General features: G+C 36.9%; 1 protein-coding gene across 1 annotated transcript in view; it reads right to left on the reverse strand.

The window, feature by feature from the left end:
- Positions 1-712: 712 nt before the first annotated feature.
- Positions 713-22,628, reverse strand: part of nav2b (neuron navigator 2b) — a 68,245-nt gene continuing 46,329 nt past the window's right edge. The window contains exons 15-39 of the mRNA XM_081356414.1: positions 21,966-22,605; positions 20,065-20,448; positions 19,795-19,860; positions 18,874-19,025; positions 17,968-18,144; positions 15,687-15,739; positions 15,262-15,285; positions 14,819-14,893; positions 11,678-11,761; positions 11,359-11,479; positions 11,102-11,268; positions 9,839-10,011; positions 7,441-7,521; positions 6,780-6,933; positions 6,504-6,651; positions 6,325-6,422; positions 6,144-6,239; positions 5,882-6,050; positions 5,558-5,793; positions 5,212-5,366; positions 5,029-5,100; positions 3,490-3,686; positions 3,274-3,392; positions 2,983-3,186; positions 713-2,490 (exon numbers count right to left, since the gene is read on the reverse strand). Of these exons, the coding sequence (XP_081212540.1) occupies positions 2,377-2,490; positions 2,983-3,186; positions 3,274-3,392; positions 3,490-3,686; positions 5,029-5,100; positions 5,212-5,366; positions 5,558-5,793; positions 5,882-6,050; positions 6,144-6,239; positions 6,325-6,422; positions 6,504-6,651; positions 6,780-6,933; positions 7,441-7,521; positions 9,839-10,011; positions 11,102-11,268; positions 11,359-11,479; positions 11,678-11,761; positions 14,819-14,893; positions 15,262-15,285; positions 15,687-15,739; positions 17,968-18,144; positions 18,874-19,025; positions 19,795-19,860; positions 20,065-20,448; positions 21,966-22,605 (3,959 nt within the window). The 3' untranslated portion in view covers positions 713-2,376. The remainder of the gene's footprint in view (positions 2,491-2,982; positions 3,187-3,273; positions 3,393-3,489; positions 3,687-5,028; positions 5,101-5,211; positions 5,367-5,557; positions 5,794-5,881; positions 6,051-6,143; positions 6,240-6,324; positions 6,423-6,503; positions 6,652-6,779; positions 6,934-7,440; positions 7,522-9,838; positions 10,012-11,101; positions 11,269-11,358; positions 11,480-11,677; positions 11,762-14,818; positions 14,894-15,261; positions 15,286-15,686; positions 15,740-17,967; positions 18,145-18,873; positions 19,026-19,794; positions 19,861-20,064; positions 20,449-21,965; positions 22,606-22,628) is intronic.

A 22,628-nucleotide genomic window follows, 5' to 3' on the forward strand; every position in this document is an offset into this window, starting at 1 on the left:
TCATTAAACAGACTATGTAATTTCCAACGAGTTATGTTTAAATGCACAAAAACTTTCAGAAACTTTGTCTTGTTTGACACGGTAGCTGTGTGAACTTTACTGATAGGAAAGCTTTCAGTTGAGGGAGGATGTTGTAACCGCTGCGTTTTTGGCAGCTTGTATAGTGTTTTGTATGAATATTTTGTATGGAATTTTTATGCCAAGATTATTATAATCTTTCTTGTTGGATACTTGTCAATAATCTTAAATACGTAGATGGCACATTTCTAACTTAAAAAATCATATATTATTTTGTATACTGATGTTTCTTGTAAAAATTTATATACATGTGAAAAAAAAATATTTTTACAAATTAAAAATCCAAAGCAAAATTTCATTTTTGTGTTTGTCCGGCTTGAAAATTATAATTTTATGTTATTTAAATGGCCATATATAATTTTATAAAATTTTTGCCTAGATTGAAATTTTTTTTTCTTTCTTAATTTACAAGCAATATTTGTAACTGCGTGTCTGGAGAGTTTCAACAAATACACTTAAGTAAAAAAAGTGATAAGAGAAATGGCTCACATTTCCCAGTAGTGGTCCCCAATATTATCAGTACTGCCAATAAAATAAATTAAACAATTTGACAACTTGTTTACTCCTTCCTCAACTTCTGAAAAACACAACTGTTGACAACTTGCCACTGAATAACTGACAGAAACTGATATTTAAACAGGAAAATGATCACATTTATTGAAAAAAGGGTCACATGCGATCACTAGGCTGAAAAAGATAATTAAACATGAATAACTTTAAAACCATTTCTCTTAAAGACTACACCAACAACAAAATATGAGGCAAATATTTACAAAAATATAGTACAACTGAAAATATACACAAATAAAATCAAAACTCGTTACCTGCAATTTATGGAAAATTAGACTATTTGCCTCTTTTATTATTTTTATTTAAACCCATTTCAATAGGCTATATTTACACAATTGTTTTCACATGTAGATGTGTTTAAAGTGAAAAAATTTTTTTTTAAATCTTGGCAGTACTTGAAGCACAACAAGATTATTTGGCGGGATATTACACAGAAAAACACAAACAAGAAAAGAAATACTGCATAAGGTCTATTAAAACATGTTCCAGGAAATTATTTTAAACATTTTGAAAAAAAAAAAAAAAACACCAGACATTTTCTTGGTGAACAAAATGCAATCTTTTAAATAAAGCAACTCCCAGTAATCCATTTGGATCTCACGCTAATGTTTGCCACATTAATACTGCTGGGGGGCCAGTAGACACGCTAACCCTCAATTCAGACTAAAGCACATCACACGGATCCATGTGCCAGACCTTTTCAAATGTATGTCTAACTACCCCCCATGAAGTTTCTTTCTCCCTTCAACAAGTATTTTAGAAAAACATACTCTTACACTGAACAAAGAGGACTCACATGTGTTCCTCAGAATTATTTGGGAATGAGAATTATAAAAGAGAGGTCCGTTTTGGCTTTATTGTATGTCTGCCTAATATCAACAGGTTGCATTGTGTAATGCCACTGTCTCTTGATGGATGTCTGTGATGGTTTTTGTTTATTCAGATTGTTTAGAACTTTTTGTCATCAGAACCAGGTTCAGTTGACTAAAGTTTTAACAGAGACTCGGTCATGATGATGTTAAATATTCTTTGAATGTAACAATATTGCATAGAGATTATTGTTCTACATTAAGAGGCACAAAATATTCTCCTGGCACAAAATGATAGAACATACAATATCACTGATATTTTCAACACTTTCAAACATCTCTTAATGATAAGAACAAGTTACCAAAACACTCTTTTTTTTTGGTGCCAAAAAGCAACCACAATATAGTTCACATTACACTATATATCTCTGTTAGGTCCCACAGATAGTGCATCATTTGAAGGCTATAATGTCCTTGCATTATTTGTATTTGTAGAAAGGTAGAAATCAAGCTAGACCATCTCAACCTACACAAAAATTGTAAGGCATTGTTCTCAAGTTCAGCACCAAAGAAGTTCACTAGTGCATTAAAGTCAGGCAACATGAGATCCTTTTAGAAAGTATATTATGAAAGAAAATAAACGTGACTTGGTACCAGTGTGACTCAATTTGAACTAGGTTGTTCTCCTTATTGAAAAGACTTATACCGCCATCTACAGTCCATTTGAGGAAATAATGCTCTTGCTCAGCATGTTTTCCCTCGTATTTCAGGTGATTAGTGTCTTACTAATGATGCAATGATGATTTTTCAGGGTTTCCAGCACCCTGTTCTGCAGGTTTCCAGCACCTTGTAGATTCACAGAAAGCCGGACCTGATATTAAAAAGTCTCCATTTCGTAATTTAACATTTGAAAGTGTTTTCACATTGTAGATTCTAGTGAAGAGTCACCAAGACTGTTGCTGGTGGAATCACTATCATAGCTCTCCGTTCCTGTGCAGTGGGCCGTCTCCTTCAGCCTCATTAACATATTCATCTGTAAAATCATTAGGATATTAAGTAAAGATCATGCTCCATGAAGATATTTTGTACATTTCCTACTGTAAATACATAAAACATTTATTTTAACAAGTGGAATTTATAGCATAGGGGGTAGGACGCTTTAGATTTTTGAGAGCATTTGATTGGACAGAAGATGTGATGAGAAGCTGAAGTCCATGGTGATGTCATAAAAAGCCATGATCCAATTTAGCGGAAGTGAGAGACTGTAAGTTTTGAATGCTTATACCTCCTAAATGCAAATTTTGTCATTGTTTTGGAACACACCAGCTTACATATTCATACTAAGAGCTAAAAAACGTAACTTTTAGGGGGCCTTTAAACTGTCGTATGAAATCAGTGTTCAGTGTATTCAGGAAAACGTTATTGTCGAGCCCTGTTTATGTATACAATTTTACAGACACACACACAGCCACATATATCAGAGATATTTGGGTTCTATAATTTACATTTTATGCTTAAAACTGACCAGTGGGTCTTCTTCTGATTTTCCCTGAGCAGGTTGTTTGCCTGGGTTGCCCTCCTGAGATATATTGTACCCGTCGACCCCTACGTCCTCTGGCCGAAGACGCAGCAGGGAATGCCATTCGTGTTGCTGTGGACTTGCCACCCAAGGGAAGCTCTCCATCACCCACTTCGCCGGGTCTTCCCATGCTGCCTTACGCCCATACATCTGCAGAACACACGGGGAAGTGTTGTTTGCTTGCTTTAGCATCCAACTACAGCAACAGATACAACATATGATGGAAGATGCCCTTACCTGTAGCCCTTCTCTCACAGCCTCCAGCATGTAAGGAATGATGGAGTAGTTCCACAGATCAGTGAACCACACTCTTGAGCCTTCTACATCCATTGGGCAGGACAGAAAGAGCCGAGGACCTACGGTGATTTTATTTATATTAACCATCATTAGAAGGAATTGAGAAACTATCAGGTAGGCATCTGGGTGAGTGTGACTGGCTGAGGCCTCACTCACCAATTGTGACATCAGAAGAACTATGTGTTTCCAGAAAGCGGTTGAGATTATGCCAAACACACGGGATCCACTCTATAATTTTAACTAGTTCGCCGTTTCTCACACGACTACTGATCTCGGTTTCTAGAAGCCTCCGCCGCAGGAATCGACCCAGAAAACCTTTCACTGGTTCAGTATGATTGGCACATAAAACCCATCTGAAATAAGAGACCAAGTTTAAGACCAGTTACACCTTTATCCATGCATAAAAAGCTCAAGCTAAATAAGCTTTGAGAAATGCTTGTGGGCCATCTTGTGGAGACTTGGGATATAGCAACCAGCTAACTCAAGTTGTATATGCTATATAATTTTAATTATTTAATATATATATATATATATATATATATATATATATATATATATATATATATATATATATATACACACACACTCACATTCATATTTTTTATTTTAAAGGAGAACTCCGGTCAATTTTAACATTTAGCTAATTTTTTTGTACATTTGGAGTGCTGTCAATACAGAGAACAACGACAAAAATCGGTGTTGCCTACACCGAGTTATTCTATTTTTAAAATTTGCACCCTGTTGACTTCAATGGGGCAAGTACTAAACCTGCTTTTAGCCTCTTAACATCCTTGATGTGTCATTACAAGTGCACAGAAAATGTGAGTGATTCCTTCAGAGTGAACACGGGTGAATCTGACTGCAGTAGATGTGAAAGATATGTATAAAAATGATGTTATTTAAGCCAGCGCAAATACCTGTGTTTACATCCTGTTTTCAGGTGAAGTCCAAAGTAGTCATTTGCCGAGTTCACGCGCATAGGTTTAGTACCTATGATTACCAAGTGAACTCAGCAATCGACTACTTTGGACTTCACCTGAAAACAGGATGTAAACACAGGTATTTGCGCTGGCTTAAATAACATCATTTTTATACATATCTTTCACATCTACTGCAGTCAGATTCACTCGTGTTCACTCTGAAGGAATCACTCACATTTTCTGTGCACTTGTAATGACACATCAAGGATGTTAAGAGGCTAAAAGCAGGTTTAAAACTTGCCCCATTGAAGTCAACAGGGTGCAAATTTTAAAAATAGAATAACTTGGTGTAGGCAACACCGATTTTTGTCGTTGTTCTCTGTATTGACAGCACTCCAAATGTACAAAAAAATGAGCTCAATGTTAAAATTGAACGGAGTTCTCCTTTAATTGTGTGTATTGTGTGTGTATATATATATATATATATATATATACACACATATATATACATATATATACACACACACACTAAAAAAAAAGTTATTTTAATGATTTGATTTTATCTACCCATCCTATATATATATATATATATATATATATATATATATATGTATATAAAATAATGAAAATAAAAAATGGTATTTTAATGATTTTACTATATATTTATAGATTTTTTGTTATATATGTATATAATAAACAAACCAAAACTTCTAATGAATAAATAATGAAAATAATGCTAATACAGCATCACACTGTAATCTGAATGGGATTATACCTGAAATTATGATGAAGATGCAGATTTGGAGTGGGAGATGGGGTTTGATTCATGGTTCCAATGATGCATGGACTGTGAGAAAATAATACAAATAAATATAAATTAAATATATTATGAAACATGAAAATATCTGCATTTTCACAGAATCCTTCATTGATATAAACTGTTGTGTGTGTTGCTCACCACTGGTGGTTCTTGCAGTTGAGCAGCCCGTTGAAAATCTCGGCCAGTGAACTGACATGGTGAAGGTTATCCAGTATAAGCACCACAGGCATGTCCACAGCCGGTTCACTGTTTTTACACTGGTCCGCCAGGTTGGACAAGTACTGCTTCAGCTCCTGTATAATACACATTGTACCTTATTAGAGGAACCTTCAAATTTACCACACGCTGAAAGCGAAACTTTGTTTTTTTGAAGCACAAACAGCTTCCCATAATCTCCCACTGCTGACAATAAAAATTGAGTAGCATTTAAACCTGTTAATAAATGATTGCATTCCATATTATTTATTCAAGCAGCTTCGCTGACCTTAGTAGTTTTGTTATCAACATTGAAGGTGGCGATTGCTTGATGCTCCAGCTGTTTTCCCTCTTTTCGGACCACGTACTCGGCTAGTCTGCTGGCCAGAAAGCTCTTCCCTGTGCCAGAGGGCCCTGAAAAGATGATTCGTCTGTGCTCCTCGAGCTGAGAGATGTATCGCTGCAGAACCGGCTTTGGAATGAGCGTCTCGAACGCCAAGCTGTCCAGACTGTTGTCAGAGAAGTCTGTAGAGGGAGAGAGAGGGTTTGGATCATGAGGAAACTGCCAGAGACCTCTTTTGTCGATGTGTCATGTTTTCTTATAAAACCGTACCTTTCAGCTTGACAGAGATGGTATCGCTTTCTCCCACAAGATAACCGCAGGGCAGGAGCTCTGGTGTATCTGCATCACTGGCGCGATGGATGTCTCCAATGCTGTACTCCATCACACTGTCAGTGGTCAAACCCAACTGTGTGACAGGATCTACACAGATGATATATTCCTGTTGGAGTGATAAAAACATGACGTGTGATTGTGTTGTGAAGAAGTTTTCAGCTCAAATGTCACTAAACTCCAAGCTAAGGAGTTTTTGTACCTTAAAAAGGCGTCTGACTACCCCATCTAGCACGTCCCATTTGGTTTTTCCACTGACACCAATGCAGCCCAGCAGGAACTGAGAAGGTCTACACTCCTGCCAAAAGCAACACAAAGAACTGCTTGAAGCGACACTGATGTGATCACTGGGTTATTTTTGCTGAAATGTCTTTGACTTGTACCTCTTTCCAGTCTGGATCCTTCTCCAGACTGACCACAACCTTCACATGCTGTCCCTCTTTCCAGGAACTTCCATCTCCACTATCTTCTAGCAGCATGTCTAAGCAAAGAATTTCAATAGTTTATAATGCCAGATTTCTTTGAAAAATACCATAATTCTTAAATTTGAAAAGATTTATACCTAAGCTTGTGGATTCTGTGAGGCTGAGTTGAGAGGAAAGGCCCACAGATGAAGGGGAGATGGACATCTGAGAAGGAGCTCTGCTGCCGCTTCCTCGGCTCTCAATCTTCAATCGGTCATTTTCCAATTTTAGCCTTTCGATCTCAATCTTTTAGAATAAAATTACGTTTGTGACACCTCTACAAAATTAAGTAACATTACATCAAACCATATTGAATGTTTAAGTAAGATTAAGTATGTATAAGAGCATTTAAAAAATGTGGTTAAGATGCTCACTTGCATGCGGTTCATGGATTCTCGAAGCTGGTCCAGTTGGTGGGCAGAGCTTAAAGCCTCCAATCTGATGTCTGTAAGTTTCATCTCTTTATCGCGCAGATCACTGCGCAACTGCATGACTGTTTCAGCCTCGCTGTCCGTACACTCAGAGATCCTGTGAAAAACACATACGGAATATTACACACAAAAAAGAAAATAATCAAGATTGCTTTGAAATGCATTAGTAAAAAAGCCAATAATAATAATAAAAAAAAGTAAAAAAAAAAAAAAAAAAATTAAAGCAAAAAAAAAAAAAAATAATAAAAAATCAAGCAATATATAAACAAAATAAATACAAACAAAACAAACAAACACAATCATTTAAGATTAGTTAATTGTTTTGTGTTTTGGAAAAATCACAAACCATCAGAAAATGATTAACTGTGAAAGTGAATTTTCTATTAATGAACTGTGGAAGTAGTGAATGAATACCTCCATTCAGAAATACCAGCAATATTTAATTATTTATGAATCAGGGCGCACAGTGTTTTAAAATGGGTAATTGCTCAGGATGAATAAGTCCTGAAAGGCTACTCTAGGAGTCATTGGTTGAACATCAGTTCTTGGAACTGATCATCAGAGATTGAGAAATATTAGTATGATTTGTGCCATTCTCTTTTACCGTGCCAGAGAGGCAGACCTCATGGTCTTGCTGCTACAGCCCCAGACAGGCCCATGTGCAGGCAGGGAGGACAGTTGAGGACTATGAACATACACATATATCAACCGTGAGAGAAACTCTGAGGGTGTTCCATGTTGCATTGGGCATTTATAAACTGTTATATCCGACAGTGCCATCACATTGGGAGTTACTCAGTAGCAACATAAAATCTCGGTGTGTGTAACTTTTTAGTTTATAAAATGGGTGGTATTTTCCAAATACACCACCTAGTCCTAGACTAAATCACATTGTAAATGGTGCTTGTCTATTATAAATCATTCCTCCGTCCAAAACGAGGGTTTAAAGGGATAGTTCACCAAAGAAATGAAGACATTTTGAAGAATGTCAGTAACCAAACAGTTGATGGTGGGCCCCATTGACTTCCATAGTATTTTTTCTCCAAACTTTGGAAGTTGATGGTGCCCCACAACTATTTGGTTCCTGACATTTTTCAAAATATGTCCTTCTGTGTTCAATAGAAGAAAGAAATTCATACAGGTTTGGAACAAATTGAAAGCGAGTAAATAATGACAGAATTTTCATTTTTTTGTGAACTATCCCCTTTAAAGGGGTCATGAACTGGATTGTTTTATTATTTTATAATGTTGCCTGGGGTGCCCTTATAATGTTAGTATGATTTTTATATCAAAAATTGTCATAATTTATAAATAAAAGCCATTTTTCCAAGCCTGATTTCAGCCTCAGGTTTGAACGCTCCGTTTTAAGGGGCGTGTCTGCTGTGAGACTGCAGTGCAAACGCCGACTGCTGTGATTGGCTGACATGCTTGCATATGAAATAGCTAGTATTACATGAACTCTCTCGAAAACTTTTACTACGTTTTTACTATTACAGCTATCGAGATTAACAAATCGTGAAAAGAATCGTTTAAAGCATTATATGTAAATCTATTCCATCACATGAAAGGTTGCAGCATGATGAGCACTGAGCGGATGACAGACAGTCTGTTGATCGCGTGAATAAAGATCTTATCATTGCAATGCAATTTTTGCACTCTCACAAATGCTTACACCAAATCACAATGCAAACACGATGTGAATACACAGTAAGAGCTTCGTTGTGTAGTGTAACAGTGTCATTATTTCATCACGAGTTTGGTAAGTGTCCAGATAAGCCCTCGCGGCTCGCGCTGTGCTGTTTGATTGACAGCTTGGGCGAATGGAAATGGATCGTTCTTTGATCGCTTTCTGTATATAATTTAATAACAGTTTAAAAAAGATTATTTTCATAATACTACGAGAAATTATGTGAAGTTGATCGTTTAGTCACTGATGCATTAATAGTATTGAACGATTTTAAGAGAAAGATATCTGAACTTGAATAATTACACATCAGAAATCACTGATCGCAGATCAGGCATTAGAATACACATGGTTTACTTACATGTTGCTGGCAGATCCGTCGGGAAATTGTGATTGACTGATTTAATAAAGTTTAACCATGCTGGAGTCCGAAGGAAGCTTATGCAGACTGTCTTCTTCCACAAACAGGCACGCACAATATTTAGTAAACAGCATGTTTATTGCTTGGAAGTAGCTCGATCCGGTTTAGCAATCATCATGTCATCCTATGTTATTTAGCATGTTTGGGTGAATCGGTGGGCGGGGCTAAACAGGCCGTGTTGAAGTAGGCGTTGATCTTCTTTTGTGGAGGCGGTGTTTTATCCTCTTTGACGTCATAGATCCCCACTTTGAAAAAGGAGTCGTTTGCTGAGCCTGATGTCTATAAAAGCTTTTATTGGACTAACAAGGTAGTTTTCAGTTCTGAAACTTACAGGATATTATTATAGTATGATGATCTCTTATATGTCAAAAGCTCAAGGAAAATTTGATTTCTCAGTTCATCACCCCTTTAAGAAGTTTCCAGAAATGTGCGAACCAAACCAAATTTGTTAACAGATTATTATTATTATGGGAAAATAAGAAATAATAATACTTTGATTATTTATGACAAATTAATAATATAATAATAAAAGTAAATAAATAATAAATAAATAAATGTATAATAATAATAACTACCAATAACACTAATAAAAACAAACAGTAATAAATAATAATAAAATTATCAATTTTATTAGTGTAGAATTAATAATAAAATATTTAATTTTGTTTTAATGTAAGTCCTGCACACTCTGAGATTAAATAAAAATAGAATAAGGGATTATCGGTTTAGTTTGGGTTCATTGTAAAACTATTTTTATTAACAGATTTTATTATAATAATTATTATTATTTTTAATAAGATTAATAATAAAAAAAGAGTAATAAATGAATAAAATAAAATAAAATAAATGTATTAAAATAATAATAAATGATCATTATTATTGTTGTGAGGATCTTACAGGGAGTTGGAGTGGGATTTGCGTATCATGGGAGAAGAGGCTGTCGATCCGCTATATGGAAGTTTGGGTGAAGATGGCAGAGAAGAGTCCGTCATCTCTTCAATGTCCGAGTGAGAGGATGCCGATTTGGGGGACTTTTTCTTCCCGAACGCTTGTTTAAAGGAGCTCCGCAACTGTGGAAGAAACAAATCTGTTACTATGACACTTTTGTCACCATATCTACTAGTGGTTACAATCCTTTTTTTATGTTTATCTTTAAGAACGATCCCTTTAAAACTTTCAAAGAGTATAAAAGGTTATATTAAAGATATTCTGAAGGAGATATTTATCTCGTCTTACCTCGAACACCTGTACCATGACATGAAAGCACAGGGGAAATCGGACAAAAACATTTAAACACCTTAGCTAAAATGTTAATCACTAAAATGGAGCTTTTGGTAGAGTTTAATATAATCTAAAAATGTGTTTCGGATACTACGACATTCTGAAGGAGGGGAGATCATAAATTGAATAAATTCAGTGATAACACACTGGTGCCATCTCTAAAACCACACAACACCATCAACACTATAACAACAAGGCTAGAATCACATACATAGTTATCAGGTGCTTTTCCTCCCCCAGATGATACAGCCTGAATGCAAGAGGACAAATGAATGTATGATATTGATAACTGATATTCATTCTAAACTTTCAACAAAAACAAAGCCAATAAGTATCAACCCACAATTTTAAAGGCCAATCCACACCAACTCACAATATCGTTCTGTTTATAAGCACATGCTGCAGTTCTGTCATCTGCCACCTTAAATGCGCGAGCTCTTTAAAGCAACATGGACTCTGATTGGCTGTCAATGTTTTTTTTTAATCAAAAATCATTCTGAAAGCATTTCTAACAATATCATTTCTCTGTGCTGTTATCTTTATAGTTGTGATGTGGACTCTGCTATTCTTTTATTTTAAGAAAGATTTTTAGAACTATATCTTTAATGTTATCCTTACAGTTATCATCCTTGGTGTGAAGAGACTTTGGCAGCTAAAAAACTAGGACACTTTTTCTTTCGTAAAATATTCAAATTTCCACATTACGAAACATCAACAAATTAAAAAAAAAAGAAACTTTTAAATGGTTAAAATAATCCCATCTAGTATTGGTCTAACTCCAAATAGCATGTTTTAGTCTTGGAGAGAAGCATATATTAGGAGTAAAGAAGATATTTTAGAAGAACTGTATGCATTGGATGGACAGGCTGAAACACTAACCCAGTTCTTCTTCTTTTTCTTGTTCTTAGCATCGAGCTCCAAGTTGCTGCCGATGCTGGAGTGGCTGGTGGCGCTGGTCATGCTGGAGACGCTGTCCGAGGAAGGCTGCCTGTGGATCCGCAACTCCCGCCGGGACTGAGGAGACCCGCTGACAGAGTCTAGAGACACTGAGCGAGAGAAGGAGTAATAAAAATGTGGCATAGGCAAAAAAGTGTGATACTGTTTATTTTATTGTACCAAAGACATTGAGAGCTCACCCTTGCGGTTTGTTAATGTTGGGTCTGGTGTGTTAATGACTCCATTGATGGTGGCTTGAGTCGCCGAGTTCTGCTTCTGAAGGAGCTCAATGTTCTTCCTCAAGTCATTCAGCTCTGTGTCCTGCAGATAAAACAATATTAAATGACAAAATAATTTTTAGATACCACATAAAATGCTATTTAGCCTCTTTATGATGCTGTTTTCCTTATAGGGACATTTCACATGGTACAATTTTCAGCTTAGAGTATCTCCATGAGGACTTCTTCAGATATTCTCATCCTCACAAGAATTAAAAAAGCAGCTCTTTCTCACACACACCTTCTGTTCCGCTGTTGTCGTCAGACTCTGCAGCCGGATGGTCATGTTTCCTAAACTCTGCTCAAAAGCCGCCACAAGGTGAGACTGGGGACACACACAATTTAATTTACAAGGTAAATTAGTTTTATTTTCAGCAATCAGCAAAATGCCATAAATGGACAAAGACTTAAAGCAGTGGTAGAGTTAAACCAGATGTTGAGCAGTCAACTAAAGCATGATCACATTTCTAGAAAAATGTGGGTTGCAGCTTGTCAGTAATGCATCTAAAAGTGCCAAATATGTCTGTGAGACCGGGCTTTGTGATAAAGACAAGCTGTGGCATGAACTTGGGTTGTTAAGCTGCAGAAACGGGTAAAAGCTCCATTAATCTCCATTGCCAATTTAAAGACCCTCACCTAAAGTAAACAAACCAGGAATATAAAACAGAAATACCTTTTAAAATTGTATTGATAATATATTTTCAATAACAAATAATACAATTACAAAATAATAACTACTACTAATAAATATAATAAATAATACATATAATAAACTTTTATAAACTATATTGAATAGAATTATAATTTTTATATAATATTGTAGGTAACATATTATAAAAATGTATTTATAATATATTACATAATATATTTTTAACAACAATAATAAAATATAATTTAATATAAATTTCTATATAATATATACTATTATAATGCTACTAATAATGTATGTTATCGCAGAAAAAATCCAGACAGGGTAATCAGTCTTTATTCTGCGATAACAACCGGCCGGATGTACATTATCCCGCTTATTACACGGATTCTTGCCACATAAGTAAATAATTAGACATGAAATATTGACTTAGTTGAAAATATTTTATTAAGTCTTTAAATGCAAAGCTTCCATGAAGAAAGCAGTTGCTAGCAAGTGGCAAGTACAAACTAGATGGACATTTAAGGGATACGGTCCAGTCATTTCACTTATTACACACATTTTTCCACATAAATAATTATGGGGGATAAGAGATATTAATTTTAATTTTATAATCCATTACAGTGCACAAAACAATCGTTGCAATATGGCAGCAGCTGCGTTTGTATGAAACAAGAGAGTGAGCCCGTGATACCGGATGACATAATTAAATAACTGTACACAAAATATTTTAATTAGCTCACCAAACACAAAACTTCCACGAAGAAAAAACTTTCGTAGCAAGCTTATAGCACTGACTTCAGTTAGCCGGATGAGCCTGTGTTATCCGTTTTTACCGGTTGTTACTGGGGAATAACATACCGCTGGATGGCACGATTGACCAATCAGAATCAAGTATTCCACAGAGCTGTGAAATAATAAACAATATACATCCCACAAAACACACCCACAACTGCAATTTAATTAAACTTTTGTGGTCTGTATATGGAAAACCACAAAGTAACGTTCACTAAAGCACGTACACAACAGCTTGATAACTCATTAATGAGTCACATAACCTGTTCTACGACAACAAAAGATTAATCTCAAGAGCTCAAATCATCAATCAAAATCCTCAAAATAAACTCCATCAAGGTAACATCATACGAAAAAATAAAACAGCTCATAAAATGAATCATTAAGAGCATCATAAAAAGACAAACAGAGCAGTCAAACCACGATCTTTAGCCCACCTCACTGAGTTCTCGCTTCCTCCATTTTACTTGGCTCTTGCGGTGTCTGAGTGGCTTTGGTTTAGTCCTCTCACAGACCCTCCTCAAGGATGGGTAATAATTCAGAGGCTGCCAAATTACTGCTTGAGTGCGGTTAGCTTTGCCTGTCAACATCTCTGGGGTGATGAACTGCGTGTGAACTGAGACACCGAGGACGACGGGCACCTATTTCTGCTCAGTTGTAGCCGCCAAAAATGAGCAACCACACTCGTACACAACACAACAAGCGTATCAACATGCAACATGAGCCGATAATCAAGGGACTGGAGATCTGGATGACTTCCATCGGAGGGAGTCACAGGTTTGTGTTTGGGCATGTGCTGTTTCAAACATCAGATAACCTTCAATACATTTTCCTCAAAGGGATTTATCGTCCAAGCAGAGTAGCAGTCGGTGCATTTGTGTGTGTAAAACTTTAACAAACACCCAGAAGTGCAAAAGCCTCCAGTTTTGTTTGTGAAGCCTGTATGAGAGCTGACGGATGGATGGGGGTTTTAGGATGTGACGATTCATTAGGTTGTGTAAGCCAAATGCGGGCTGTCATATTTGTTGTTATTGAGCAAATAATTCCACTCCGCATGACACACAGATCAAATTACAAACAATCTTACTCAATACACTGTAAAACCCTAGAATAAAAGTTAAATCACTTTTTTACCAACTGTTAAAGTGTACAAAAGTCAAAACAACACTATTGCACAAATTCCAACATGAACCAGTTCTGTAATTACAAACCACATCGTTGGTAACACCACAATTTCCCGAAGCCAAAAACCATTTTAAATTGCCACTGAGAATATATACACACTGATGAGCCAAAACATTATGACCACCAGCCTAATATGTGGTTGGTCCTCCACGTGCTGTTGAAACAGCACCGACCTGCCGAGGCATGGACCCCTGAAGATGTCCTGTGGCCAGCACATCCCACAGATGCTCAATTGGATTCTGAGAATTTTGGAGGCCAGGGCAACACCTTGAACTCTTCATCATGTTCCTCAATCTATTCCAACAACATTCCTCAATCCATCCCTCAACACCATTGTCATGAAAGGGTGTACCTGGTCTTCAAAAATGTTTAGGTAGGTGGCACGTGTCAAATTCACATCAACATGAATGGCTGAACTCAGGGTTTCCCAGCAGAATATTGCTCAGAACATATCCACCAGCTTGTCCTCATTCCACAGTACATCCTAGTGCCATTACTTCCCCAGATAAATGGAGCACATGTAATACACGGCCATCTTTATCCAAAAAAAAAAAATTCTCATTTTTTTGTACTTTTTAAAATACTTTATCTCACATTCGACTTGCTTATATGTTTTTACACATATATGATCCTTGATGCTCAAAATCTATGATATGCAGATAATGAAAACTGGTTGAAAGAAATAAGCGTTTCTGTGAGTACTGAAGGTGTATTGTGGGTAATCATGCCAAAACAACTGCCTAGTGTACTCACGTTGGCACTGAGCTGTGTTGTGAGAGCCGAGACCTTCTCCTGTGATGAGTCCAGTTCTCTCCGAAGCTTACGGATCTAAACACACATTAAAGTCAGTTATTCAAACACAAGTCATGCTGCTAGAAGCTGATTTCTGAAGCTAATGTGGAACCAGTTTGTGGTTTCTCATATAATAATGTGCTAAGGAGAGACTGGCCCTTGATCAGCATGAAAGAGAAACTTTGGTTGCAGACATAAAACACAGAGATTAAAGAGTAGATATCAAGGACAGTTACCAAGAAGACCATCATGACAAACACAGATATTTTCAAGGGTTTAAAAAAAGAGTTACTTCAAAGTGTGTTTAAAATTACAAACCAGCTGAGAAAAACAGTGTTTTGGACAGTTTACAGGCAACACACTCAATAATTTACATTATAAGAAATGATGGGTGCTGTTCTCACCTCTGTCTGAGCCTTTTCTTCAGGCTAGAGATGGAAAAGGAAGAAAAAATAAAGATTAATATTTTGAAAAAGTTTTTGAGCATCCACATAATGAGAAGATACTTAAATGGGTTTAAAAATTAAAATTCTGTCATCATTTATTGTTCTAAACCTGTATGAATTTCTTTCTTCTTTTAAACACAAAAGAAGATATTTTGAAGAATGTTGGTAACCAGACAGTAGACGGCACCCATTGACTTCCATAGTATTTTTTTCCCCTACTTTGAAAGTCAATGGTTCCTATCAATTGTTGTTTGGTTACTGACATTCTTCAAAATATCTTCTATTGTGTTTAGCAGAAGAAAGAAATTTATACATTAAACTTTAACCATTAAATAACCATTAAACTTTAGCATTTAGCATCAATTAAAAATCTTTTGACTCACTGTAGAGTAAACTGATGACGTGCTAGAGACCAGAGACAAAGAGGAGCCATGAACTATGGAGAGAAGAACACTACAGTCAAAATAATATCAAGAATTACAGAGGCATGATGTGAGTCATTGCAAAACTAGCATGAAAAAGTAGCAGGATAAGCTAGCACATGCTGAAACACCATCAAGTGCTTATCACTTCAGCAAACCACAGCCCGTATATTTCTGATAAGGTATACGTGTATGTTTTTCTTTATGTGTTTCTGAACCAAAAAACCTAGAAAAAACAAAAAGGCAATACAAGCTTGAAAAAACAAATGTACAGTGAAATCATTTGTGAATGAGAGGATATTTAACGTGACGTTGTGTATAAATCCCCTTTACTGCATATTCGCAAAGAATTATGAGTTAGTGTGTTCCTCTCATTGAATTTTCAAAAATAAAAAAATAACTATGTCAAGTACTTAAACTAAACTGCCTTTGAGGTTGCAAAGAGGGATCAGTGTTTATGACTAATCTTAAGGAACAAATGGTTCCTTCACGCTCATGAGAAGCAGCTTAAGGGCCCGTTTTAACTCTGGACAAAAAAAGCCTCACTGAACTTTGAGAACATTCGATTTTTTAAAGTTTTTTTTTTTTTTATCACTAAGCCATTATATTAGTTTACTTTAGAAAGACATGGATATTGTTGGCTCTCTAACAATTTGCTTGTGATGTCTGAAGAGTCAATTTGGGTAAAGGAGTCTGCTAAACGAATACATGTAAATTGAATCCTAAATATATGAAAATAATTATTTGTTTATACACACACACACACACACACACACACATACACTCACCGGACACATTATTAGGTACACCAGTTTAACTGCTCATTTAACGCAAATATCTAATCAGCCAATCACATGGATATTTATAGATGGGAACCAATGCATTTACATGGTCAAGACGACCACATCGGGAGTCACTCCTGTCAGCTAAGAACAGGAAACTGAGAATACAATTTGCACCGCTTACCAAAATTGGACAATAGAAGATGGGAAAAATGTTGTCTGGTCTGATGAGTCTCGATTTCTGCTGCGATATTCAGATGGTCGGGTCAGAATTAGTTGTAAACAACATGAAAGCATGGATTGCTTCAGGCTGCTGGTGGTGTAATGGTGTGTTTGATATTTTCTTGGCACACTTTGGGACCCTTAGTACTAATTCAGCATCATTTAAACACTACAGCCTACCTGAGTATTGTTGCTGACCATGTCCATATCCCTTTATGACCACAGAATATAATTATTTTAGTATATATTTAATAATAAATAATACATTTACATGACTTTTTATTAAGTTCATATGAATAAAATTCTATTATATAATCACATAATTGTAATTACCATGTAATTCTGTAAATCTCCATGTAAATCCCATTTGTATATATCAAAATACCATAATACCATGGTACCACCACAGTGCTTTTAGGGGTCTGCAGTGCACATTAATTTCAAGAAATACAAATTTATTTAATGCTAAATCCTCTCTGAGCTTAGTTTTACATTTTTAAGCCAATAAAAAACAAACTTTGGGCAAAAATAACCCTGAAATGTCATTATATTGAGTCATGCATCATTGTGAACAGCAACTGCGTGCTTTTTTACAAGCCTAAACACCACTGCTCATTGGCACATTGAAATCAACACCGTCATCACCTTAGAAAGACATGAATCATAAATACAGAAAGCAAAAGAGAGCCTTGGGACAAGTGGTGTTGAGCCAAGGCAGGCGAGTTAATCATCAAATCAACATTAACTGTGGGGTAAAGGCTGCCAGGCCAACAAAGCCGCTCTTTGTTTGTTTGTGCTTTGCCGCAAGTAAGGACACACGTTACAGCCTGACTTTGTCAAAAGCCCTAACATTAATTACAACCTATCATTTAGCTATTAGGTAACAGAACAAAGCAGGTCTATTTAGCTCTTTTCCAAAAACATGACGTTATGGATTGAGTTGTTATGGTAAATTTTGATGGCAGACAGAAATGATAATAGTTCTTGGTATACACAGCAAATTACACACACACACACACACACACACACACACACACACACACACACACACACACACACACACACACACACACACACACACACACACACACACACACACACACACACACACACACACACACACACACACACACACACACACACACACACACACACACACACACACACACACACACACACAGGTCGAACTCCACTACAACCAAACTCTGTTCAATATAAGTATCATTCTGAAGTCTCACCTTCTTCCAGGCACTCACGGAACGATCCGGAGCTGCTCATAGTGCGGCTCTTTTCCTCCAGGCTCATTGAGGAATTCCTCAGACGTGGGTCACTGTAGGGGTCATACGGGCCGTCGTGATTTCCCTGACCATTTGTCCCACGCAAAGTTGCCATCTGTGAAGCAGTGGTGGGACTGCCTGGAGTGTCAACACAGGGATCAAGGTTAAATAAGCACTACGATTAAACCCTAATGACATGAATGTGCATTCAAAGTTCACAGTAAGGGGGAGACTAGTACTTATTTCAGTTGTTAAATCTCATGTAAACCAATAAATTAAATCATAATCCATAAGTGAGGATTCTAACATAAACATTCTCTTTTTTTGGTAGTTAACTTGCTGCTAGTACCTTTTTTTGCTAGTTATGATATTATTACATAATAAAAAATATTACATAATAAAACAATTACAGTATGTGTGATTTTGATAAATCTAACTATTTTCACGTTATGGCAGATGACCAATAAATGGAATTTTTTTTAAATTCTATACTATTTTGACTAAATAAATGAAAAATAAAACACTAAATATCAATCATTTAAAATGCTACAAGTGAATTTAGGCATCACAACATTATAATATACAGGATCAGAAAAAGATAATAATTTTGAGATTTAGATCACAGCAAAGGTACTCTAAATATAAAAATTGGGGAAATTAGCATTTTTAAATAACATTTACACAATTAAATAAAAAATATCAACTGATACCATTTAAAATAACAATTAAAACCAATACCAATTACAACTGATAAAAAAAAATAAAAAAATAATAATAATAATAATAATAATAATATCGACTAATGCCTAGTATAAACCACAGAAGTAGCCGATAAGACACTGGTTACGCAAGTTTGCTTGTTTTTACCAAGTGTGTTAAAGTTGAAGCGTGTGCCGGAGGGCGAGCTGAGTGTAGAGGCAGGGGTGTAGGGGGTCGAATCTGAGAGGCCAACAGCTGAGGGGGAACACAGCCAATCACGGGCCTCCTCATGACCTCTGACCTGAGGCCCATGGGCATACCTGCAGGTTTAAAACAAGTGTACATAAGTCCGTAGAACAGAATGTTGTTTTTCTCTTTCGCATAAAAGTTCTCATGAAAACAGCTCCAAGAAAAACGCCACAATGCCAGGAAAATCACAGTTATCCAATTTATGGTGGGTAACAGAAAACCTAAGTCCACAGCTATGAACTCCCATATTTATTTGCATACTGCAATATTTAACCAGCTGGTACATATGAAATAAATACCATATTTCATTGTGTACTAAACAAATCAAAACTCTACACTGGCATACTATTAAAATACTGGTATGCTACAGTATTATCATATGGTATGACAAAATCAGTGCTTCAGTCTATTAAGCCACTGGCTCATAAAATTGAACATTTTGGAGTTACATATTTAGATTGAAAGAATTAAAATATTTATTATAAAAAAATCTGTCGTGAACGTGTATCTTTAAATACAAGTAACGGTCCACTGTCCATTTTGAATCAGACATAAAAATTTAGCAAAAAAGATTCACTGACAGACCGAGTCTGATCCAAACCTCTAACTCAGATGCGAGTTGAGACCGTTTTGTCATTCTTTTTGACTGACTCCAAGAACCAGTTCAAAAGAGTAATTTGCTTGTGAATTGGTGAAACTGCATTTGTTGCATGTAGGAAACTAAAGTAATTAACTTCACCTTACAGGTAGATTTTAAATCACAAGCCCTAATCACAATGCACACCATCAAGACAAAAACACGAAGCAAAAGTGATAATTTGACCACACATATAGCATTACCTGTCCTGTTTCCGTGGCAGAGTGTTGTGGGTAAATTTAGGGCTAGCAGAAGGGGAAGACTGAGGGCTAGAGAAGGGTACAGGGGCAGACAAAACAAAAAGAAGCAGATAAAAGTGACAGAAAAAGGAGAGGAGATAAAGAAATGATTAAAGAGGAGTACATGTAAAGGAAGGTAGATAGCAATAGCAACGCTATTTACATTTCACAAACAGCTGGAAGCATCATTTGTGTTGATGTAAAGTTAGCATGGTTGAACAATTCATTTCTTACCTGTCTGAGAGGCCAGTTCTAGCACTGTTGGTCCGATTAAGACATAAACCTTCCTTTCCCAAGGAAACATTTATAGAGTCAATACTGGTGTGGTTGGAGCTTTGACAAGGGAAGCCCACTCCATCCCTGCCTCCCCAAGGAAAGAAAGCCGATCCTGGGCTGGAGGCCACAGAGGAAAGTGTCTGCTCTCCATGACCTCCAGAGGGCACCGTCAGATTGTCACTGTAAACTGGACCGCTGCCTCCGCTGGTGACAGATGGCGTCTCCAGACAACCATTCTGCTGAATGGATTTGGCATGGGGATTGGAGATGATGGTGGAGTTCTTCATGTTCTCCATGGTGGTGACCGGAGATTGCTTACTGCAAGATTTGCTACCAAAGAGTCTGGTTGCAAAGGGGGAGAGGGATTTAACAATGAGACCGAATAAAAAATGTGACTAAAATGGTCGTAAACGCAACCAAAAGTAAACATTTTGTGACAATAATTGAAAATCTAGGGTTTGTCAGTTGCCAGTGTCACTTGCAGGCAGCAATGACCACAGCCATGATGTTCTTTTTAGTGAGTCAGTTAAAAACATTCATGAAACTTTCTCAAACTCATTTGTAAGTTAGCAGTTTGAATCAGATTTAATCAGTTAGGGAATCGTTTATAGAGCAGGCATGCAATGAGTGACTTCCCAAAAAACGACTATTGTGAACCATTACTTTTTGATGCGTCAGTTAAAAAGATTCTTGAAACGGTCTCAAAATCACATGCAAATTAGCAGTTTGAATCAGACTCAATCAGTAAGAGAATCGTTCATAGCTTAGGCCGCAATGACTGATTTGCAAACCAATGACTCTTATGATTTTTTTTTAATGCGTCAGTCTAAGATTTACAAACTTGCTTGTGAGTTAGTGGTTTAAATTAGATTCACATCTATTAGTGAGTTCACAATTGACTCCCTCACTGAATCATGAGTCAGTTTTTGGTTATTGCAGATTCAAAGTGAACTTGGAACTATTACTGTGATGTATATTTTAGGTTTGTAGGAATCATTCTGATCATCTCACAGACTGGTTATTAATATGAAAACAGTTAATTAAAGATACATTTTCAAAACAGAGATCTGTTGTAATAAATGGCTATTAAAAAAAATGAAATATTCTACAAAAAATATTATTAGTTACGCTATTCATTAACAAAGTAAGTAAATTGTATTAGTCTTTTGTTGTTGGGTGTCCAATCCTGCTCCTGGAGGGCCACTTTGTTTCAAAGTTTAGCCTAATTAAACACACCTGAACCATCTAATAAAGGTCTTCAAGATCAGTGAAAATGTCCAAGCAAGTGTGTTGGGGCAGGTTGGATCTAAACTCTGCAGGACATTGGCCCTCCAGGAGCAAGATTGGACACCCCTGCTCTTCACAAAAGAAAATATGAGATAAGGAAAGTCTGGCATCTCTGATTTTTCTCATTACTTCATGGACTGACTGGTCAGATAACATCAGTCTATCTGTAGTCTGGTTCTACTAACTAGGAGAGCAATCAGTCACAGCTAGCAAGCTAATCAGCTAGAACAAACACTAACTTCTTGGTCTGTGCCATGTCTTAGAGAAACATCAAGAAGCCCTAAGAAAATGCACTTGTGGTGGCCAGAAGACGCCTTTCAAGCCTCAGAATCTCAACCAACATCAAATCGCTCAGATAAACAATGAGTTCTGTGAACGCCGTCCAGCACCCAAGGAGGAGAACATTCTGGAACTCACACAACACAGCTGAGAACTGCTGTGTAAATATTTGAGGGACCTAAAATGGTGCTTTCATCCACATCAAGTAGAAATCATGCTTTTGCAAAATACATTTTTCATCAACAGTCTTTCAAGTCTTCATAAGCTAAACTCTGTGAATGTGGAGAACTTACCTACGAAGGGTTGGCGAGGACATTTCTGAATACTTTCCTCCTGTTTGCCTTCCAGCTTGGCACTGAGTTGGCATCCCCGTCTGGGTAGTTGCGCTAGTCTTAAGTACCTGGCTCTCCACATCGGAAAATATACCCTTCTCTCGGTCCGTCTGGTTAGTAGTTCCCATTGGGGACTTGACTAAGTTGCGACTTTTAGGGTTGGGAAGTGTGGCAGTACCCTTATTGCAAAAATTAGCATCAAGACTCGAGATGTTAGTGCGGTTAGAACAGCGAGCAGTGCCAGTACGGCTAGGTCTCGGTAAACTGCGATACTGAAGAGTTGTCCGAGCACTTGGAGGAAGGTATCCATCATCAAGAGCCGCCTGCCGACACACAATTCGACTCCCAGAAAATCCGACCGATTTTGGTATCTTGCCCACTGTAGCGGACCCGCTAGTTACCACAGCACCACTCGCGGTTATTGTCGCCATTGCGCCCGGAGCTTTCTTGAAGCCAAAAGTACTGGTCGGGGTGCGTACGTTTGAATTGAGGGGAGGTTTCTTGGTGTCATCAACACTTGAAGAATGGGTGCCGTTGGAGCGGCCTTTCTCTGACACCTTAGCATCGTCGGTCTTACTTGTGGGATGATCAACGACACGGACTGTAGAGCACAAAATGACATGT

Source organism: Scardinius erythrophthalmus, assembly GCF_964197995.2.
Source record: "Scardinius erythrophthalmus genome assembly, chromosome: 24".
Lineage (NCBI taxonomy): Eukaryota > Metazoa > Chordata > Actinopteri > Cypriniformes > Leuciscidae > Scardinius > Scardinius erythrophthalmus.